Genomic DNA, 17757 nt, shown 5'->3' on the forward strand with positions numbered 1-17757 from the left:
GGGCCCGATGAAAGCATCGGTGATTAATTGAAGCGGCCCGCCGCACCGCTGCAGGAGTTGACCACCGTACTTCGCTTGTGATAGGAGTCACAGGACCAGACGCCCAGGACCGTTGGGCGTTGGCCGAGCCAATGGGTACACCGCCGCTTCATCGGATCAGGCGGTGAAGGTGCACTACGCCAGCGGACACACAAAGCCGCACCGTTACACAGCGCCCTGCAGCCATTTCCCGCTACCGCCCCGGTGGATTTGGAACTCTCATGCCCTTGTCACTCTGCTTGCTGGCACACGCCCGGGCGAGGGGCCTGGGTTGTCCTGTCGCCTGCCCACATTCCCGAACGCGCTTCCCATACGCCCTCGCGGCACATCCCACCCTTGCAAATCACATCGCATCATCGCTTAGTCAACCTTCTCGCTTGCCTCACCTACCGTATGCTTCTTGCTCGCGTCCACCTACCCTACGCAGCGCCACTCGCTACCGCTCCTCTGCCCCCACTTGCCCTGACTCACCCTCACTCCGCTAGTCCGCTGCCTCACTCCTCACTCCTCGTCATCGCTCTCCTCTTCCTCGCTCTCCTCGCCCTCGCTCTCCTCCACGTAGTCTCCATCCTCACTGCCCTCGCTCTCATACTCCTCCTCCTCGTCCAGCTCATCCTCCTCCACCTCCTCATCATCCCCCACTATGAACCCGTCCAGGCTATCATCCTCACTCTCCTCCTCCTCCGCCGCCTCCTGCTCCGCCACAGCCGTTCGGCAGCCCTTGCTGCTGCCGCCGCTGCTCTCTGAGAGCCTCCGTAGCCTCCGCCGGCTGCCGTCTCCCCCGCCAGCGCCACCGCTCTTCGTGCCCTTACCATCCTTACCCTTCCCCGCCTTCCCCGTCTGCTGCCCCTCCTCCAGCTCTACGTCTGAGTCTTCCAGATCTTCTCCAGGCGGCTCTTCCTCCCCTTCCTCGTCCTCTCCATCCCCGCTCGCCTCCTCCGCCTCATCGCTCCCAAAGCCCCCGCCCTCCTCCTCCTCGTCCTCCTCCTCCTCGCCCTCCTCTTCGTCGTCGTCGTCCTCAGTGGCCGCCAGCACGCGCGCCACATCGCCCGAGTCAAACTTCTTCACCTGGGAGGCAGCAACGGGAGGCAGCAGGGGGAAGCGGCAGCAGGAAGAGGGGGCGGCAGGGGGAGGCGTCAGCAGGGGGAGGCGACAGCAAGGGGGGAAACCGCGTTGGCGGAATGCAGCAGAACGAAGAGGGGACGTGCACCTCACCACCAACACCCACGAACACGCCCAGACGCCAACACACATGCCTCAATACGCCACAATCCCCTGTCCCCCTCGTGGTATACCAGTAGTTGGCATGGCAAGAAACTTTCCCCCTAGCCCCATCTTTCGCCTCTGCCTGTGCTCCGCTAGTTTCACTTGTTTTAGTTCAGTTTGGGCTGGTACTTACAACCCCCACCCCACACCACACCACACCACCCCACCACACCATACATACACGCACCAGCTGCCGCCGTGCCTTGGGCTCAAACGCCTCCAGTGCCTGCCGGCACTCCCACGGGCCTGAAACAGCAGCAGCGGGGGGGGGGGGGTTGGTGGTTGGGGGCGTTAGGAGTCGAGTCGCTTGGCGGCCTCAATGGCGGAGGCGCAGGCGGAGGCGCAGGCGGAGTGCAGGCGGAGTGCAGGGGGAAACGGGCGGCGCCTGGGCGGTGTGCGTGTACGACACGCACAGCGCACAGCCACAGGGCGGGAGCACGACCTCGGCACCGGTCTGGTAGGCGGGCGGGGGCATGCGAGTGCGAGCACCCCAGTACGGCACGGCAACCACTTGCAAACACGCTGCAAGTACGGCAAATGTGCCGTACAGCAGAAGTCGTTCATCGGGGGGGGGCATTACCGTACTCACTGAGGTACTTGTCGGCGGTACGGAAGTACAGCCCCGCCAGCACGTGGCGGCACGTGAGCACGTCCAGGCGCGGCAGCAGCTCCTGCGGGCATGTGTGTGTGTGTGTGTGTTTGTTTTGTTCTGTTGTGTGTGTGTGTGTGTGTGTGTGTGTGTGTGTGTACACGTGTGTGTGTATGTGTTGTGTGCGTATGTGTGTGTTATGTGTTAGGGGGGGACGGAAAGGAAACAGAGGACATGTTGAGAACGTTCGTGTGCTGTATGCCGTACTCACTGTGAGGTACTCGGGCTCAAAGGTGGTGCAGGCCTCGGTGGCGAAGGCGTGGCCGCGCGCCGCCAACAACTCCGCAACCTGGAGCGGGGGGGAGAGGAGCGGGTAAGGAGGGCAGGGCACAAGGACACGGGGGCAGGGCACAGGTGGACAGCTAGCCAAGCGCACATGCCCTTATGGAGGGTTCGAGAAGCAGGGGCACGGGAGGTGTATGCTGCTGCCCCTGCTTCTCCTGCCGCTCCCGCTCCTCCTTTTGCTGCTGCTGCTGCTCCTGCTTATCTTTCTCCTCCTGTTCCCGCTTTTTCGCCTTCCGCTCCTTCTTGCTGAGCCTCTGCTCCTGCGGCTGCTGCTGCACCTCATCGGGCGCCACAGCAGCAGGCGCCACAGCAGCAGGGGCGGCGGGGGGAGGCACCGGCTGCGTCGCAGGGCGGCCCTGACCCTGGCCCTGCGGAGCAGGGATCTCCACCTTTGCCTCCTGCTTGCCCTTCCTTTCCCGCTTCTCCTTCTTGCTTTGCTTCTTCTGCTCTGGCGGCGCCTGCATCTGTGCCTGCTCCTGCTCTGCTGCCGGTAGCTGCTGCTGCTCCTGCTCCTCCCGCTCCTGCCGCTTCTGCTTCTTGCTCTTGCGCTGCTTACCCTCCACCTCCGTCACCGTGACTGGCTGCACCACCGCCGCAGTTGCCCCTGCCGTCTCGGCCTTAACGACCCCCGCCGGCTGCTGCTCCGTTGGCGCCCGCTTCCCCTCCACCTCCTTCCCACCTGCCTGCCCGCGCTCTTTCTGCTCCCGCTCCCTTTCCTTCTCTTGTCGCCGCAACTCCTTCTTTCGCTCCTTCTTCTCCTTCCGCCGCTGCCGCCGCTCCTCCGAGCCCTCACGGCCACTGTCCGCCCGCGCTACCGCCGGCGGCGCAGCTGCCCCACTCGACTGCTGCTGCTGTCGCTGTTGCTGCTGTTGCTGTTGCTGGGGGGCAAATGGTTTCTGCAGCGGCTTCTGATGTTGCTGTTTCCGTTCTTGCTGAGGCTGCTGCTGCTGTTCCCCCGAGCCACCATCCTGCCCCTCCCGCCGCTGCTTCTTGCGCTTTCCCTCCTTGTCACGCTTGCTGTCGTTCGACTCCGAGCCGGGCATCTGGGCCTGCTGCGCCTTCCCCTGCCGCGCGTGCTCCCCCTCTCCCTCATGTTTCTGCTTCGGATTCCCCTCCTGCTGGTGCTGTAGCTGCTGCTGTAGCTGCTGCTTCCTGTCACCCTCATCCAGCGCCGATCGGTTGCGCTTCTTGCCCGCCTTTCCCATACCGTGCGCGTGGTGTGTCGGTGGCGGCGAGATAGGTGCCTGCGCTATTGCCTACGCCGCCTTAATCTGTGACGGGGAGAGCACCATCCATTATCAGCACACTCAAGATGCGAAACGACCGCTCTACGACTGTTCTAGGCTTTCCGCTCGCGACAATCGCGCGGTGAAAACGACAGCAAGCACTTACCACCACTGTTTCAAACATGCGTTGCTCATCATACCGAGGCTTTATGTGGTGTGATGCCTTCTTTGGCTGCAGCGTGTTTGTGAAGGTCAAGCTGTCACGCAGCTGTCCGTTCTGCCCCGTTGTCCAATATTATACGCGCAGTAGGCAAGATCAGTAAAACAATATTGTAGGACCGTAATGCGCTGTCGGCGCCGATGTGCTCATGCATCCCCGGCCCGGCCCCCTCCCTCCCCCACCCCCGTTCCTACGTCGTCACTTCTGAAACAATCACGATTGTAACCCCCCCCCCCTAGCCCAGCTGCCGAGCTGCGCCCACCATACCAATCTCCACTGTCAGCAGCCGGCCAACTTCCTCTTTTACCACGGCTTCACTACCTGCCTCCTGTCCTCTCTTGTCTGCACAAGTCATTACTTCAAGCCAGCAAACCGTTTGCTCTACTCACTCGGTCCATAGGGCGCGCGACCCCCCATGCCAACCCGCGGCGCGTCCTCACACTCCGGTTGTGTGTGTCTCATACTCATATACAGGGCCTTCACCACTCGGTCCGTCCGCCTCCCAGCCCTACGCACAGGCTAACCACCACACTCCCCACCCTCTAACCCCGCTTGCCCCTCCACCTGCGCTGCCGTCCCCTTCGTCGCCTCCTCCTCCGTCCCCTTCGTCGCCTCCTCCTCCGCCCCCGCCTCCGCCCTCAGCTCCGTCCGCTCCTCCGCCCCCTCCTCCGCTCCCGCCTCCGTCCCCTCCTCCTCTTTAACCCCCGCCGCAGCAGCGGCCTCGTAGAACCAGTCGTGCTGACGCAGCAGCTGCCGCGCACTGGGCCGCTGGGCGGGGTCGCGCGTCAGCATGGCGGCCACCACCCGCCGGGCGGCGGGGCTCACACGGGCCCAGGCGGGGCCGGACAGGTCAATGGTGCCTGTGGGGGGGGGGAGGGGGGAGCGGGCGGGTAGGAAGGGCCGTGTGGTGTGTTGAAGAGCACAAGGAGAACAACATGCGAAGGACAGTGTATGGTGTGTGTTGTTAAAGAGCACAAGGTGTGTGTGTTCCGCTCCCACGCCCCCAGCCACTTTCCATCACACTCTCTTCTACGACTCTACGTAGCCCTGTGCCCTGCCCATTCCTAGCCCATTCCGTCCCACCTTGCCCTGCCGTAGCCCAACTCCTAGCCCCAATCCCTGCTCGCACCTTCCCGCACGCGGCGCAGCACCGCCTCCTCTCCTCCGCCTCCGCCTCCGCCTCCGCCCCTGCCCGCCCCGAAGGGCATGCGGCCGCTCAACAGCGCGAATGCGACCACCCCTGCGCTCCACACGTCCGCGGCGTGGTCGTAGCCGCAGCCGGACAGGACCTGGGGGGGCCGGGCAGGGCCGGAGGGGAGGTGTTGCAAAGATTGGCACAGAGAAGTGTAGCGAAAGGGGGGAGGTATTGTAGATACCAGCCCAAACTACACCGAGCCCAATGCAAAGGAGAAAGGAGAGCTTGGCCTATGCTTTGACATGGGGGAGCGTGGAGAATAAGGGGGGGGGTGTAGAGATGTCGTGAGAGGACACGACTACAGACTTGTGACTGGTACTCACGTATGGCTCATGTTACTCATGGTACGTCAGGATACACGCACACAAGTCCCTGCTGCGCCCGTGAGCTTGGCCCCACAAGCGCAGTGCTGTCAACACAGCCCTCACCTCGGGCGCTATGTAGTGCGGGCTGCCCAGCCTGTCGGTGAGCAGCGGCCGCCGCGGCCCTCCGTGGGGGGCCTGCTGGGGCTGCTGGTGCTGGTGCTGGTGGTGCTCGTGTTGGTGTGGGTGCTGTTGTTGGTGTTGGTGGTGTTTGGGTGGTTGCGCGGGCGCGCTTCGCGCCTCCGTGTGCTGCCCACCGCCACTTGACGCCGCCTGCGCCTTGGTCACTGACACCGCCGCAACAGCAGCAGCTGCCGCTGCCTCCACAGCCGCCTCCGCGTTCGAGCCCATGACCGCTTTCAGTGAGCTCGCCGACCCTGACTGAGCGCTATGCTGCTGCCGAGGCGCTTCCCCCTCATCCCCACCTGCTACTGCCGCTGTCGCTGTCGCTGCCGCTGTCGCTGCCGCTGCTGCTGCCACTGCTGCTACTGCTGCTGGCTCCTCCCCAGATGCCACTTGGTGAGCTGCTACTGCCGCTGGTGACGCCGCGCGGTCGTAGAAGGGGAGGAAGGTGCTACAGCCCATGTCAATGACCTGCCGCACCAGGAGGGCACAGGTGCAAGCCGCAGTAGCAGGTAAGCGTCGCCGCAACAGGTCAATGCGGTGAGCATAGTTCACCATCGGAGACAGGTCACCCGCGCGCTTGCAGGCATGTGATGGACACGGCCCCACCGTACCACCACCCCTCACCTGCATTCGCGCCGCGCAACAGCACAAGACTCCCCCCGCCGCTGCCCTCCACCCCACCTCCCCTGCTTCCCCGCTCACCACTATACCTTTACCCATCACGTCTCACTGTTGTGCCACCCGTTTCCTGCTATCCCCCTGTTTCCCGCTAACCCCCCAACCCCGCTGCCCCCCAATCCCCTCCCCGGCCCCACCATGACCCCTCCCCCTCCGCCCTTCCTCCCTCGCCCCCTGCCCCATCGCCTCTGTGACCTTGCCCCTCCCCATGCTTCCCTACTCACCACCTTGATCAGAGCTCTGACCGCCCCAACACGCACACCCGCACACGCACACACAAACACACACGTTCTGTCCCCACCCACCTTGATCATGGCCATCTCCTCCCGTTCCGCGCTCAGCAGCAGGTTCTCCAGCTTTAGGTCGCGGTGCACCACCCCCAGGGGCAGCAGCAGCGGGGGAGAGGGCAGAGGCGGTGGCAGGGGCAGCTGGGCCGGCGGCTGGGCTGGTGGTGGTGGGGCTGGTGGTGACTGCGGGCTCAGGCCAGGAGCTGGGACTGAAGCCGCCCGGATGCTGTCGCTGTTGCTGGAGCCCACGCCGCTACTGTCGCTGACCTGGCCCGCTCCATGTGTGACTGCCGCTAGCCCAGCCGCCACTGGCCCGTACCTGGTGGCGGGCCCTGCCGCAGAGCCTCCGCCGCCGCCGCCGCCGCTCTGCCTACCCGCTGCCGCGACTGCTGTCGCAGCCGCTGCCCTCTCCTGCCCGCCACCGCAGCCGCCCGTCCACACCAGCCGTGCCGCGGCACCGGGCTTGCCTCCTCCTCCTCCTCCTGCGCCCACTGTGCCCCCTGCAGCGGCCCCTGCAGCGCCCCCTGCCCCCCAGGCCACCCCTGCAGCGCCCCCTGCAGCGGCCCCCCAGGCCACGGGGTCCACCAGCTCGCCGCCGCCCGCCTCCTCGTGCGCGTAGGCCAGGAAGCGCAGCAGCGAGCGCAGCACGCCGGCGGCGCGGGCCTCGGGGAACGCACCCTGTTGGGAGTTTACAGATGAGGCAAGGCGCAGCAAAGGGGAAAGGGAGGAGGGTGTCAAAAGCGCGAGGCGCAGGAATGTTCACGGCTTATGAACTGACGCTCTCCAGATCCTGCCACCGCGGCCCCAACATTAGTAGTCGCTCATGCCAACAGGACCCAACAGGCGAGCCCACGGCCCCGCGCCGCCTGCCCACGCACACGGCCACCACGTGGCCTACAGACCCCAGCCCGCCAGCCCCCAATGCCCTCGCCCCCTCCAACCAAGTGCCTCTCCCTCACGCCCCTCCCCGCCGCCCCTCCCCCCTCCCCCACACCCGCGGGAAGCCCCCGCACCTCCGCCTCCAGCCTGTCAAACAGCCGCCCGCCCGCGCACAGCTCCGTGACCAGCACCCAGCGGCCGGGCCCCCGCGTGCCGCCCGCCCCCGGCGGCTCCTCAAACACCTGGTGCAGCGCCAGGCAGGCGGGGTGGTCGGCCAGCAGCAGCAACACCGCCAGCTCCCGCTCCACGTCTGTGGGTGCGGCGGCGGGTGGGAATGGGGGACGTTTGGGTTTGCGATGTGTTTGGGGTTGTGTTTTGGGTTGTGTTGGATATGTTTCGTGGCGTGGCGTGGTGGGGTGTTGCGGCGTGTTGTGGTGGGATGTCATGGCGTGATGTGTTTTGAGGTGCGAGGAGGAAGGGCGGGAAGGGCGGGAAGGTGCTGTCAGTACCGTATGAGCGTGGTGCCAGGACAGCAGGCATTGAAGCGAAAGTGTGTCCGGGCGCGCACAACACCGGGTCGCTTTGATATGGAGGGGAGTCCGCTGCCGCAAGTGTCACTTAGGTGTCACACGCCCTTGGACCCACCCTCGCGCTTGACGCTGCCGCGGTCGATGATCTTAGCAGCATAGCGCTGAGGCGACTGCTGTGGCGGGAGCTGCTGCGCCGGGCCGCCGCCGCCACCGGCTGCTGCTGCTAGTGCTGCTGCTAGCCCTGGTGACGTGGACGGCGCCTGTGCAGGTGGCTTTGGCACGCACTCCACAACCTGCGATGTGGTGCATGGGCGCGTGAGCAGGAACGCATGGCGCCAAGGGCCACACGGCTTGAGGTGCCCGCGGCCGCACTGAGCCTTGTGACTGAGTCCCGAGAGCCTGGCATGGCTGTTGGACGCGTGGGGTTCGTCATCCCGTCCGTACACTAACATTAGCCTCGTGGCCACTGCGGGTTCGTGCCGTGTCGTGTCGTGTCGTGTCGTGTCGTGGCGGTGGAGCTCACCTCGGCGTACGAGCCCCGACCCAGCAGGCGCACGGCCGTGTAGCGGTCCTCGAACAGCACCCCCCGGTTGCGCGCCAGCATCTCCTGGGCCGACGCATAAGCGGCCTCCACAGGACTGACCGGGCCGGCCGCGGACCGGCCCTGTGCGTTGCCCATCGCTGAGCGATGTAGGGGTGGCGTCGGTCAGGGTTCGCGACGGAAAAACATGGGCATCGACGGCCGAGGCAGGAGCGTGTGCGAAGTCTGTGGAGTTGCTACTGGAGACGGTCAAAGGGCAGCGATAGCTCTGCTGGTTAAGACTCGCGCGTACTGAGCGAAATATTGTTGCTGGTTATGTGCGAGGGTTTTACCGAGTTGGAGGTTGATTTCGGCTTTGGGTGGTGTTCAGATTCCGTGACCGCTTACGTATAACAATGCAATAATTTGTTCGTGTATGACTTTCACGATGCAAAAAAGAAGGGCCCTTGACCTCAAGCAAATGTCAGTCTGGGGTTATGGCCCACACCTGGATGTTGCAAGGAGCAGTATGAGATAATAATGGCTCGCAGTAGCGTTTAGCCGAAAGAGCTTTCGGGATTGCTCAAGGGGCACGCGAGGGGAGAGAAACTGGGAAGTCGGGGGGACCGAACCGGCCCAAGCGGCCCTGGGTTCGTGGCCCTTGCGATGCCCATGTTGTTCAGTGAATGACTACATTTTTGTGCACAAGTTGCTGACGAATCACACACATCTGTGCTGGCGAGGCGTAAGCACAGAGCGAGGTTTCATTACTTTCTTCAAGGGCGAGCCTCGGACCAAACAAACACCTGGATTGCTACTTTCATCGCGCATGAAATCGTAGCATCGCGATGCAACAATCGCTCCTCCTGCGGCCAGGGCGCCGGTTGGTATGCACTTGCAAGTGCGCCAAGTCCAAGCCCCCCGGCGCCAGCACCGGCGCTAGCGCCGGCGCCAGCAGCGGCAAGCCCAGCAAAAGCAGAAAAGCTCAAAAAGCTGAGCCGGCGCCTGAGCGGTTATGGGGCGACTGGAATGTGTCGGACGCTTTGCTGGATGACATCTTGGCCCCACTGGACCGCCCAAGCTCCGGTGGCTGGCGCCTGCGCGGCTCTGGCGAGGACAGCCTGTGGGTCGGCACTCCCGAGAGCGCAGTGATCTACCAGGGCAAGGTCGTGACATTGGTGGAGCCGGCGGAGAGCGTCGACCCAGATGCCGCGCCGGGGAGCAATGCCAAGGCCGGGCCGAAGCAAGGCGCGCAGCGCAGGGCCGCGGCGGCGACACCGACTGAGGGGACGGGAGCAGCAGCCAAGCCCGTCAAGCCGGCTGCTGCAGGGAAGAAGTCAAAGGGCGTAGCGGCAGCAGCAGGCGCGGATGAGGGAAGCGGCACGGCGGCGGCGCAGCCGCCGGCGCCGAAGCAGGGCGCACAGCGCAAGCCAGCCGCATCAGCTGCAGCCGGCGCCGCTTCCGCCGCCGCCGCCGCAGCCGCAGCCGCACAGCCGGCCGCGCTTAACGTCAATGCCCCCAAGTCGCGCTCGAAGAAGATGCTGCATGAGGAGGCGGCGGCAGCGGCGCAGGCGGCGGCGGCGACGGCGGCGACGGCGCAGCAGCCCACAGGAGTCCCCGCGGCGCCGGGTGAGGGCCCGCCGACGCCTCAGAGCAGCGGCAGCCCCGCAGCCGCCGTCGTTGCTGAGGGTGCAGCGGCGGGTGGTAGCAAGCGCAAGACCGCTGCGCGCCGAAAGGCGCCTGCGGCAGAAGCAGGAGTCGCTGCAGAGGGGCAGGGCTCGGGCGCGGCAGCTGCGGCGGCACCTGCTCCTGTGGCGGGCCAGCCTGCGGCGGCGGCCGCTGGCGCCCCTGTCAGGCGGCGGCTGTTTGCATCTGCGGAGGAAGGGGCTGCGGAGGACGGAGCTGTGGCAGGCATGCCGACTGCCGCAGCGCCCGCACCTGCGCCGGCGCCGGTGCCGCCGCCGGCTACAGGGCCCAGCGTGTCCGCCGCGGCGGCGGTGCGTGCTGACGTGCCGACGGCGCCGGGCAGCGCGGTGAAGGGCGCTGGCAAGAGGAAGGGGCTGGCCAAGTATATGCTGCCGGCGGCGGCGGCGGCGGCGGCGAAGGCTGGTGGTGCTGGTGCTGGTGCTGGTGCTGGTGCTGGTGTCGCCACGTCGACGGCCCCGATACACGTGTTTTGGGACCTGGACAACAAGGTGTGTGTTGGGGTGGGAGGTGGAGGGGGCAGGAGGAGAGCAGGAGGGGGGCAGGAGGGAGCAGCAAGGGCAGGGGGCAGGTGTTGTTGTGCCCACCCAGTTGGGCGCCCGGCCGCGTGTGTTTTCCCCAACCCCCGGCATTGCGCAGCCCAACCCCACCCCACCCCTGGCCGCCCACCCTCCTGGCTACGCCTTCACTTCGTCATCAACCATAATTGTAACCCCCCCTCCTGTCCGTGCAATTGGTTCAGAGTTAACCCCCTGGCCCCCCTCCTGTCCGTTCGTGCAGTACCCTGTGACCCTGGACCACTCGGGGGTGGTGGCCAACATCAAGTGAGGGGGAGGCGGGGGGGAGGGGAGGGGGAGGGGGAGGGGCGGTGTGTCGGGGGGGGGGAGGTGCTGGGGACGAGGAGGGGTGGTCTGCGGGTGTGTGGAAGGGGGGGGTGCGCGGGTGTATGGAGGGGGGCAGGCGCAAGGGGAGCGCAGGTCAGCGCGTGAGTGGTGCATGCGTGCTTGCTTGTAAGGCGGCACAAGGGGGTTGCAGGGGGCGGTGCCGGGGAGGGGCAGCACATGGGAGGGGCGGTGCAGAGGAGCGGATGGGCTGCAAGCGCTGCCAATGCCCACCCGCTAATGTAGCGCGCCTTGCCTGCGTGCAAAACCCAACCCCTCCCGGCCCTGCCGTCCACTCCTGACGCCGCCCCTGCCGCCTCCCTAACCCCCAAACGTAAACCGCAGGCGCGCGCTGCTGCCGTACGGGCGGGTGGTTGGGATCCGGGCCTTTTGCAACTACCACACCCTCAACCACGTGCCGGAGCTGTGGCAGCAGGCGCAGGAGGAGGGGCTGCCGGTGAGTGTGTGTTTGTGTTTGTGTGTGTGCGTGTGTGTGTGTGTAACAGAAAAGAAACGGCACAATTCCGCCGTACACGCGCGCGCAGTTATGTGTACGGTGTGTGTGTGTGCTTGTGTGTATATGTGTGTGTGTGTGTGTGTGTGTCCGTGGGCAGAGGGCGGAGGCGCGGCCCAGCTGACTGCGGGGTCTGGGAGGCGGCGGGTTTGGGTGTCCGGGAGCGGTGTGGGGTGCGGATGGGTTCCGGCACGAGGCGGGAACGGGCCCCGGCACGATTCGTAACAAACCCCATGCCCAGCACCACTCCGTCAAACCCTCTCCCTTCCTGGGTCTGGTTCAAACAACCCACCCGCACACCCACCCTCCCAACCACCATGCCTGCCCCTCCCTCCGACCCCTTCCTCCGGCCCCTTCCTCTCCCCCCTAACCTTTCCTCCCCCGCCGTTGATGGTTGTCGGGGCCTTGCGTGTGTCTGCATGAGTGTGTGTGCGTGTGCTCCGGGCATCGTGTGGACCCCGTTGCGTTTTTGGGCTGCCCTTGCTTTTACACTTGATTCGCGTGGTCGTGCCGTTTTTTACGTTTTTACTTTGGCTCTCACTACTACTCGCATTGCACGTTTGCTTGTATGTCTGTGCCGCCTGTTTGCCGTTTGAGTCCGCCACGCCTTACTGCCGCTCGCCCATTTCCTGTGTGTGCTTCCCCCTGCGCGCGCGGCTCTGGCGTGGCTTGCATTGCTGAGCGATTAGGTGAGTTCGCGGGGTCCCGGTTTCGCGCCGCAGCAGCTAAGCTAGCCACCTCGACGCATACACTCAGCTTCTTTACCAACGAGCCTTACTTATCACCACTACTACTCCAGACTACTTGCTTTCAATAGGAACTTAGTTTTTAGCGTTAGCCGCCACGGAAACACGGGGGAGCCAGCAGCCTGCCGCTGGCGAAACAACGGTATGGAATGCGTCGCGTGTGCCCGCTGTACCTCTGGACGTCGGCACTTCACTTCATATTTGATACACACCATCCCATGGATGGCTACCCCCCCCACACACACACACAGCACCCTCTGCAGCCCACCGGCCCCGCCGATGACGAGCCGCTGCGCTGCCCGCTGTGCGGCGCCAAGTTCGGCAAGCCCGGCCCGGCGGCTGAGGCCAAGATGCAGAAGCACTTTGAGCAGCTGCACGCGCGCGAGCACCGCAAGAGGATGGGGTCGGGCGCCGGGCCGAAGGGGCGCGCGCACGCGCGGCGGTACCTCAAGTCTGACAAGGCGGTCAGGTGGGTGGATGGTTGGGTGAGGTGGGTGCGTGGTGGGTGGGTGCGTGGGTGCGTGCGTGCGTGGGTGGGGATGGCACGGGCGGGGTTGAGGCGGGATGAAGTCGTGGAGGTGGGGGTTCACATCGGGGGCGCGTCGGGTGGTGACGCGCGGCGACCTGCAGAACTGCACGCAGCGCCGCCCGCATCGCCTGTCCTTGTGTGGTGCGTACCAACCCGCTTTGCCCCGCGTGTCCCCGACCTGGCTGCGGCATGTCTGCGCTACCTACCTGCTACGTGTGTGCGCATGCACACTGAGAGACACACACACACACACACACACACACACACACACACACACACACACACACACACACACACACACACACATACTCTGAAGGTAATCCGCGGCCGTAATTCTGCATCGCATACACTGTCCTACGCGTAATGTTTTCCTTGTGCTCTTTAACACACACACACACACACACACACACACACACACACACACACACACACACCGCGGCCGTAATTCTCCATCGCATACACTGTCCTACGCGTAATGTTTTCCTTGTGCTCTTTAACACACACACACACACACACACTGACACACACACACATTGATACAGGCACGCACACACACACACACACACATTGATACAGGCACGCACACACACACACACACTGACACACTGACACACACACACACACACACACACACACACAGGTACCGGGAGGCAGTGAAGGAGGCCCTGCCGAAGCGGCGCGGGTTCAACCTGGAGGGCATTCTTAAGTGAGAGCGCACGTGTGGTATGCATGGGCGGGGGGCTGTGGGGGTTACACGCATTAAGTTTACGAAGTGAAGTCGGGGGCTGTGGGGGGGTCGTGCGCTGGGTGAGTTCACTGGACTCAGGTGGCGGGACTTAAAAAACCGTGGCGATGTGTCGGACACGCGGGGGCCCCTTCGATCAAACCTGCTTGTGTGACTGTCCCGCGGGGTGCGGTGGCCACCTCTTTCCTTGCACGTCTGCATTACGTTATATCACCAACAACACGCCCGTCACCGTGTGTGTGTGTGTGTATACACCTGCGTGCATATGCGTGTGTGTTCATCGCCTCTCCGTGTGTGTGCCACCACAGGTCCGCCGGCGTGTCGCTCCAGCCGGTGCGCATGGGCCCCCAGACCGCCGACGTGGCGCTGGAGGCAGACGCCATGGCGCTGCTGAGGAGCTGGAGGAAGCAGCAGCAGCAGCAGCAGCAGGAGGGGCAGGGGCAGGGGCCGGAGGGGCAGCAGCAGCAGGCAGAGCGGCGGGAGGGGCAAGCAGAGCGGGAGGAGGGGCAGACGCAGCAGGAGCAGGCGCAGCAGGCGCAGGGTTACGGTGCGGAGAAAGCGCAGCAAGCGGAGCAGGGGCACGGGCTGGAGCAGCTGCAGCAGCAGCAGCCTCAGCAGCAGCCTCAGCCGCAGCAGCAGACGCCGGTGCTGTGCCTCATCTCCGACGACCGCGGGTTCAGACCGCTGCTGCGGCTCTTCCGCAACGCGGGCTGGCGCACCGTGAGCGTGGGCGACAGGTGGGAGGGCTGCGAGGTGCGGGGCCGCGGTGAGGGCGGCAGCAGGCGCGGTGGGGGCGGGGGTGGTTGGGGCAGTGGGGGTGGTGGGATGGGGGTCGGGGTTCTGGGCGGGAGGGCGGCCGCAGGGGTGCCGGAAGAGGTGGACTGGGAGAAGGCGGAGCAGGAGTGGATAGCGGAGCAGGAGTTGGAGGAGGATGAGGACGCCGAGGCGGAGGAGGCGGAGGAGGCGGATGATCTGCTTGTGGGGCTGTCGTGGTCGCGAGTGTCGGGGCTGTGAGTGGAGGATGTGGCAGGGGGGCGTCGAGGAGCGCTGTACTGCCCTCGCAGCAGGCAGCAGCGTGTGTGTTGGGCGTGTGGTGTGTTCTGTCAGCTGCTGACGGCCGTGCTCGAGGGCTGACGCCGCGGTTTGTCACGGACGTCTGGGGCTCGTGCCGCGAGTAGGCGACCCGTCGCGGGGTGATCTGTTGTATGCGGCCGACTGTGCGCGGGCCCAGTGCGGGTGCGCGGTTGCGGTTGCGGTGTTGCAAGCCATAACGTATTCATGTTTGAAGACGCCGCGAGCACGCCGTGAAACATATGTACTTGATGAACAGATTGGATTGCGAGATGGAAAGGTGAGAATTAGCGGCATGTGAGCGCGCGCACGGCTGCGGGATGGCCGCACGTGCCACCACATGCCGCCGGCGCACAGGAGACTGTGGGTGTTCAACCCTGTGCGATTGGAGTCACAGCGCGGGTAGGTGGTGAGAGGGCCATCCCCACGGCCGACGGCGCCGCAGGTGCCACGCGCCTGGGATTGCGCTACTACGCAACAAGTGCCTCAATTGCTGTGCCAGCAGGCCCGGTGCGTCTTGCATGAAATGCCGGGGGGGGGTTAGCATGTATGGTGCGTTGGGGGGGCTTGGGGGGTTGGGGGCTCGGGGCGGGGGCCACGTCGAGCAGGGATTGAGGAAGTGAGGAACGCATGGTCTTGCCATGGTCGACACGGAGATTGCATGGGTTACACGACGGATCTGCTGAGTGCTGGCGCAGGCACGCAGCTCACGAGCCAGCAAACACTCGCTAGTAGTACGACGCCCTGCTCTAGATGCAACCCCGTGCAGGCACGCCCACCTGCTGAGTCTCGCTACACGCCCGGTTGCGGTTTACGCCACTGGCACTCAACAGTTAGCATCTGGTCGGTCGCCCAATAAAGGCCCGATACGGCTCACCGCTGATTCTTCCGCGTGGACGGCACGCAGGGCCCCCCCAAGGCCCCCCCCTGGCCCCCGGCACCTCGCATCGCCTCAGCGAAAGATCACATACACACACGCATGTCTGGACGCAGGCGTGCCTAACCGCCAACAGACCCTCATTCGTGGATCCTATAACCCTATCACGAGCAACCTGAATCCACATGCACCAGGTCGCGCACACGGCTGTATGTACGACACCACACCACACCGTACACACGGTAAGCCGCCCAGCCGCCGCCTCTCCCTTCCAGGGCTCCTGACTCCAGCCTCACCTAACACACACAGGGCACCGCCACCGTACATTGCCACCGCCGCCATACACCGACCATCAGCACTAGAGAGGGACCGGAGCCCGCCAGGCTGGCGAGTCGCCGGTAGCATCGGCGGTAGCATCCCGGATCGCCGATAGCATCCCGGATCGGCCATAGCATCCCGGTGTCTGTGTCACACGTGTTTAGAACTTGTAGACGTTGGAGGAGTCGAAGCCCAGCTCCTTGAGGAGGCCGCTCACCTCGCCCTGCGTGTGCGTGTGCGTGGTAGTGTGAGTGGGTGTTAGTGGGTGAGGTGGTGAAAGGGGGGGGGGGCAGGCATGGGCTGGTTGGAAGCAGGCAATGCCTGGACGGCAGAGGTGGCGGCGGCGTGCCGGGGTTGGGGTTGTAGACACGTGTGGCGGACACGGACAGCAAGGCGCAGTGAGGTTGCCCACACGGCAGTCCCACGTGTGGCGGACACGGACAGCAAGGCGCAGTGAGGTTGCCCACATGGCAGTCCCACTCATCCACCCACGCCCACGCACTCCCACACTCTACCCTGCTCCTCCACTGCCTTGTACACCTGCAGCTCTCCCCCCCGCCCCCACCCCCGCCCCCGCCCGACAACCTATGGTGACGTACAGTAGCTCGCATATGCGGCTGCAGTTTCTCCTTGCAGTGCGACTGTTTCCTCACGGGGTTGGTTCAGAGTTAACCCCCCGCCCCCGCCGCCCCCGCACCTGCGAGTAGTCGGGCGCCTTGTTGCCGCTGACCGCCACCATCATGCCGGGCGGGCCGCACACCATGACCAGGCTGTCCTTGGAGGCGGCGGGCAGCTGCGCCGCCAGCAGCTCCTGTGTATGGGGGGGGGATGGCAGGTGGTGGGGGGCAGGTGGGGATGGGGGGAGGAGCGGAGTTGGAGGGGTTACGGTGTGGGGTGAAGGGGTGGAGGTAGTGGGGGCCTGGCAGCTCGTAGAGAGCCAGGGGCGGGAGATGGTGGGAGATGTGAGGTGATGGGGTACGCCAATCCCCGGGCTTCTCCCCACGCTCCTTCCCCCGCACGCACCTTGCTGACCCGGCCCTGGCTGCCCTTCCAGAACAGGCCGCCCCATGCCGCCTTGTCAACCACGTAGTGCACCGACAGCTGCGCGGGGTGCGCGGCAGCCAGCGCGTCCAGCTTGTCCTGTGGGGGGTGGGGGGTGGATGGAGTGGGGGGTGGGGTGTGTGGAGGGATTGAGAGGGCGTAGGGGTCGGAGGGATGGGGGGATTGCAAGGATTGGTACAGAGAAACGTAGTGGGGGAGAGCACACGGGAAGGAAGCACGCACGTGCGTGTGTGTGTGTGTGTGTTAAAGAGCACAAGGAAAACATTGCGCAAAGACAGTGTATGCGATGCAGCAAAGCGACGGTTTAGGGATGTTACCTGAAGTTACCTCGCATACCGGTGCTGCGGTGAGCCGCCGGTCTTACCAACCGGAAATCGCGCAACCCCCGCTACTCTAACCTCGAGGGGGGATTCGTGTCCACACGCTCTCAAGGGTGCAAACCCATGCATGTGCTCACGGTACCGTGTGTGTGTGTGTGTGTGTGTGTGTGTGTGTGTGTGTGTGTGTGTATTAAAGAGCACAAGGAAAACGTTGCGCAAAGACAGTGTATGCGATGCAGCAAAGCGACGTGTGTGTGTTCGTGTGTGTGTGTGTGTGTGTGTGTGTGTGTGTGTGTGTGTGTGTGTGTGTGTGTGTGTGTGTGTGTGTGTGTGTGTGTGTGTGTGTGTTTGTGTGTTAAAAAACGAAACGAAAGCCCGCCCAGACGACGCCGGAGTTACTTACGGATACCTACCAATTTACCGAGCGTCGCGTGGTTGTCGTCACCCAGGTAGTCATACTTACCCGCGATAAGCCTGTAACCCCACGGGCGACCATTCGGCCTGACCCCGCGATGCACCTGTATGCGTCCATGCTCCGCACCCTGGGGCGCGCTAAACAACGTTTACCCAGCACGCCTAATTCCCATATTCCCGCCCGCTGGTCGTAGTCGAGCTCACCTATAAGCATGGGAATGGAAAGGCATTGGGCGGCAGCACAGAAGTGTGTGTGTGTGTGTGTGTGTGTGTGTGTGTGTGTGTGTGTGTGTGAGAGAGAGCGAGAGAGAGAG

The 17757-nt window shown here is 64.7% G+C and overlaps 4 protein-coding genes across 5 annotated transcripts in view; 1 reads left to right on the plus strand and 3 right to left on the minus strand.

Annotated features, from left to right (window-relative positions):
• Positions 1-192: 192 nt before the first annotated feature.
• CHLRE_11g481093v5 (uncharacterized protein) lies at positions 193-3782 on the minus strand. The gene is made up of 6 exons (XM_043067736.1): positions 3632-3782; positions 2365-3510; positions 2166-2243; positions 1895-1976; positions 1493-1551; positions 193-1107 (listed from the first exon to the last, which is right to left on the minus strand). The coding sequence occupies exons 2-6, from the start codon at positions 3442-3444 to the stop codon at positions 541-543; spliced, it is 1866 nt and encodes a 621-aa protein (XP_042919741.1). The 5' UTR covers positions 3445-3510; positions 3632-3782; the 3' UTR covers positions 193-540.
• A 94-nt stretch (positions 3783-3876) lies between these two features.
• CHLRE_11g481104v5 (uncharacterized protein) lies at positions 3877-8762 on the minus strand. Its single transcript, XM_043067737.1, has 7 exons — positions 8266-8762; positions 7858-8035; positions 7347-7522; positions 6352-7011; positions 5309-5836; positions 4815-4974; positions 3877-4545 (listed from the first exon to the last, which is right to left on the minus strand). Exons 1-7 carry the CDS (start codon positions 8419-8421, stop codon positions 4205-4207), a joined length of 2199 nt encoding a protein of 732 aa, XP_042919742.1. The 5' UTR covers positions 8422-8762; the 3' UTR covers positions 3877-4204.
• A 220-nt stretch (positions 8763-8982) lies between these two features.
• Positions 8983-14944, plus strand: CHLRE_11g481115v5 (uncharacterized protein). Its single transcript, XM_043067738.1, has 6 exons — positions 8983-10457; positions 10747-10790; positions 11193-11304; positions 12359-12576; positions 13277-13342; positions 13690-14944. Exons 1-6 carry the CDS (start codon positions 9111-9113, stop codon positions 14393-14395), a joined length of 2493 nt encoding a protein of 830 aa, XP_042919743.1. The 5' UTR covers positions 8983-9110; the 3' UTR covers positions 14396-14944.
• Positions 14945-15106: 162 nt separating this feature from the next.
• The window catches only part of CHLRE_11g481126v5 (uncharacterized protein), a 5092-nt gene continuing 2441 nt past the window's right edge, over positions 15107-17757 (minus strand). For both annotated transcript variants that reach the window (XM_043067740.1, XM_043067739.1), the window contains exons 6-8: positions 16671-16787; positions 16345-16458; positions 15107-15870 (exon numbers count right to left, since the gene is read on the minus strand). In XM_043067740.1, the coding sequence (XP_042919744.1) occupies positions 15808-15870; positions 16345-16458; positions 16671-16787 (294 nt within the window). In that variant the 3' untranslated portion in view covers positions 15107-15807. The remainder of the gene's footprint in view (positions 15871-16344; positions 16459-16670; positions 16788-17757) is intronic.

Source organism: Chlamydomonas reinhardtii, chromosome 11, assembly GCF_000002595.2.
Source record: "Chlamydomonas reinhardtii strain CC-503 cw92 mt+ chromosome 11, whole genome shotgun sequence".
NCBI classification, from domain to species: Eukaryota; Viridiplantae; Chlorophyta; class Chlorophyceae; order Chlamydomonadales; family Chlamydomonadaceae; genus Chlamydomonas; species Chlamydomonas reinhardtii.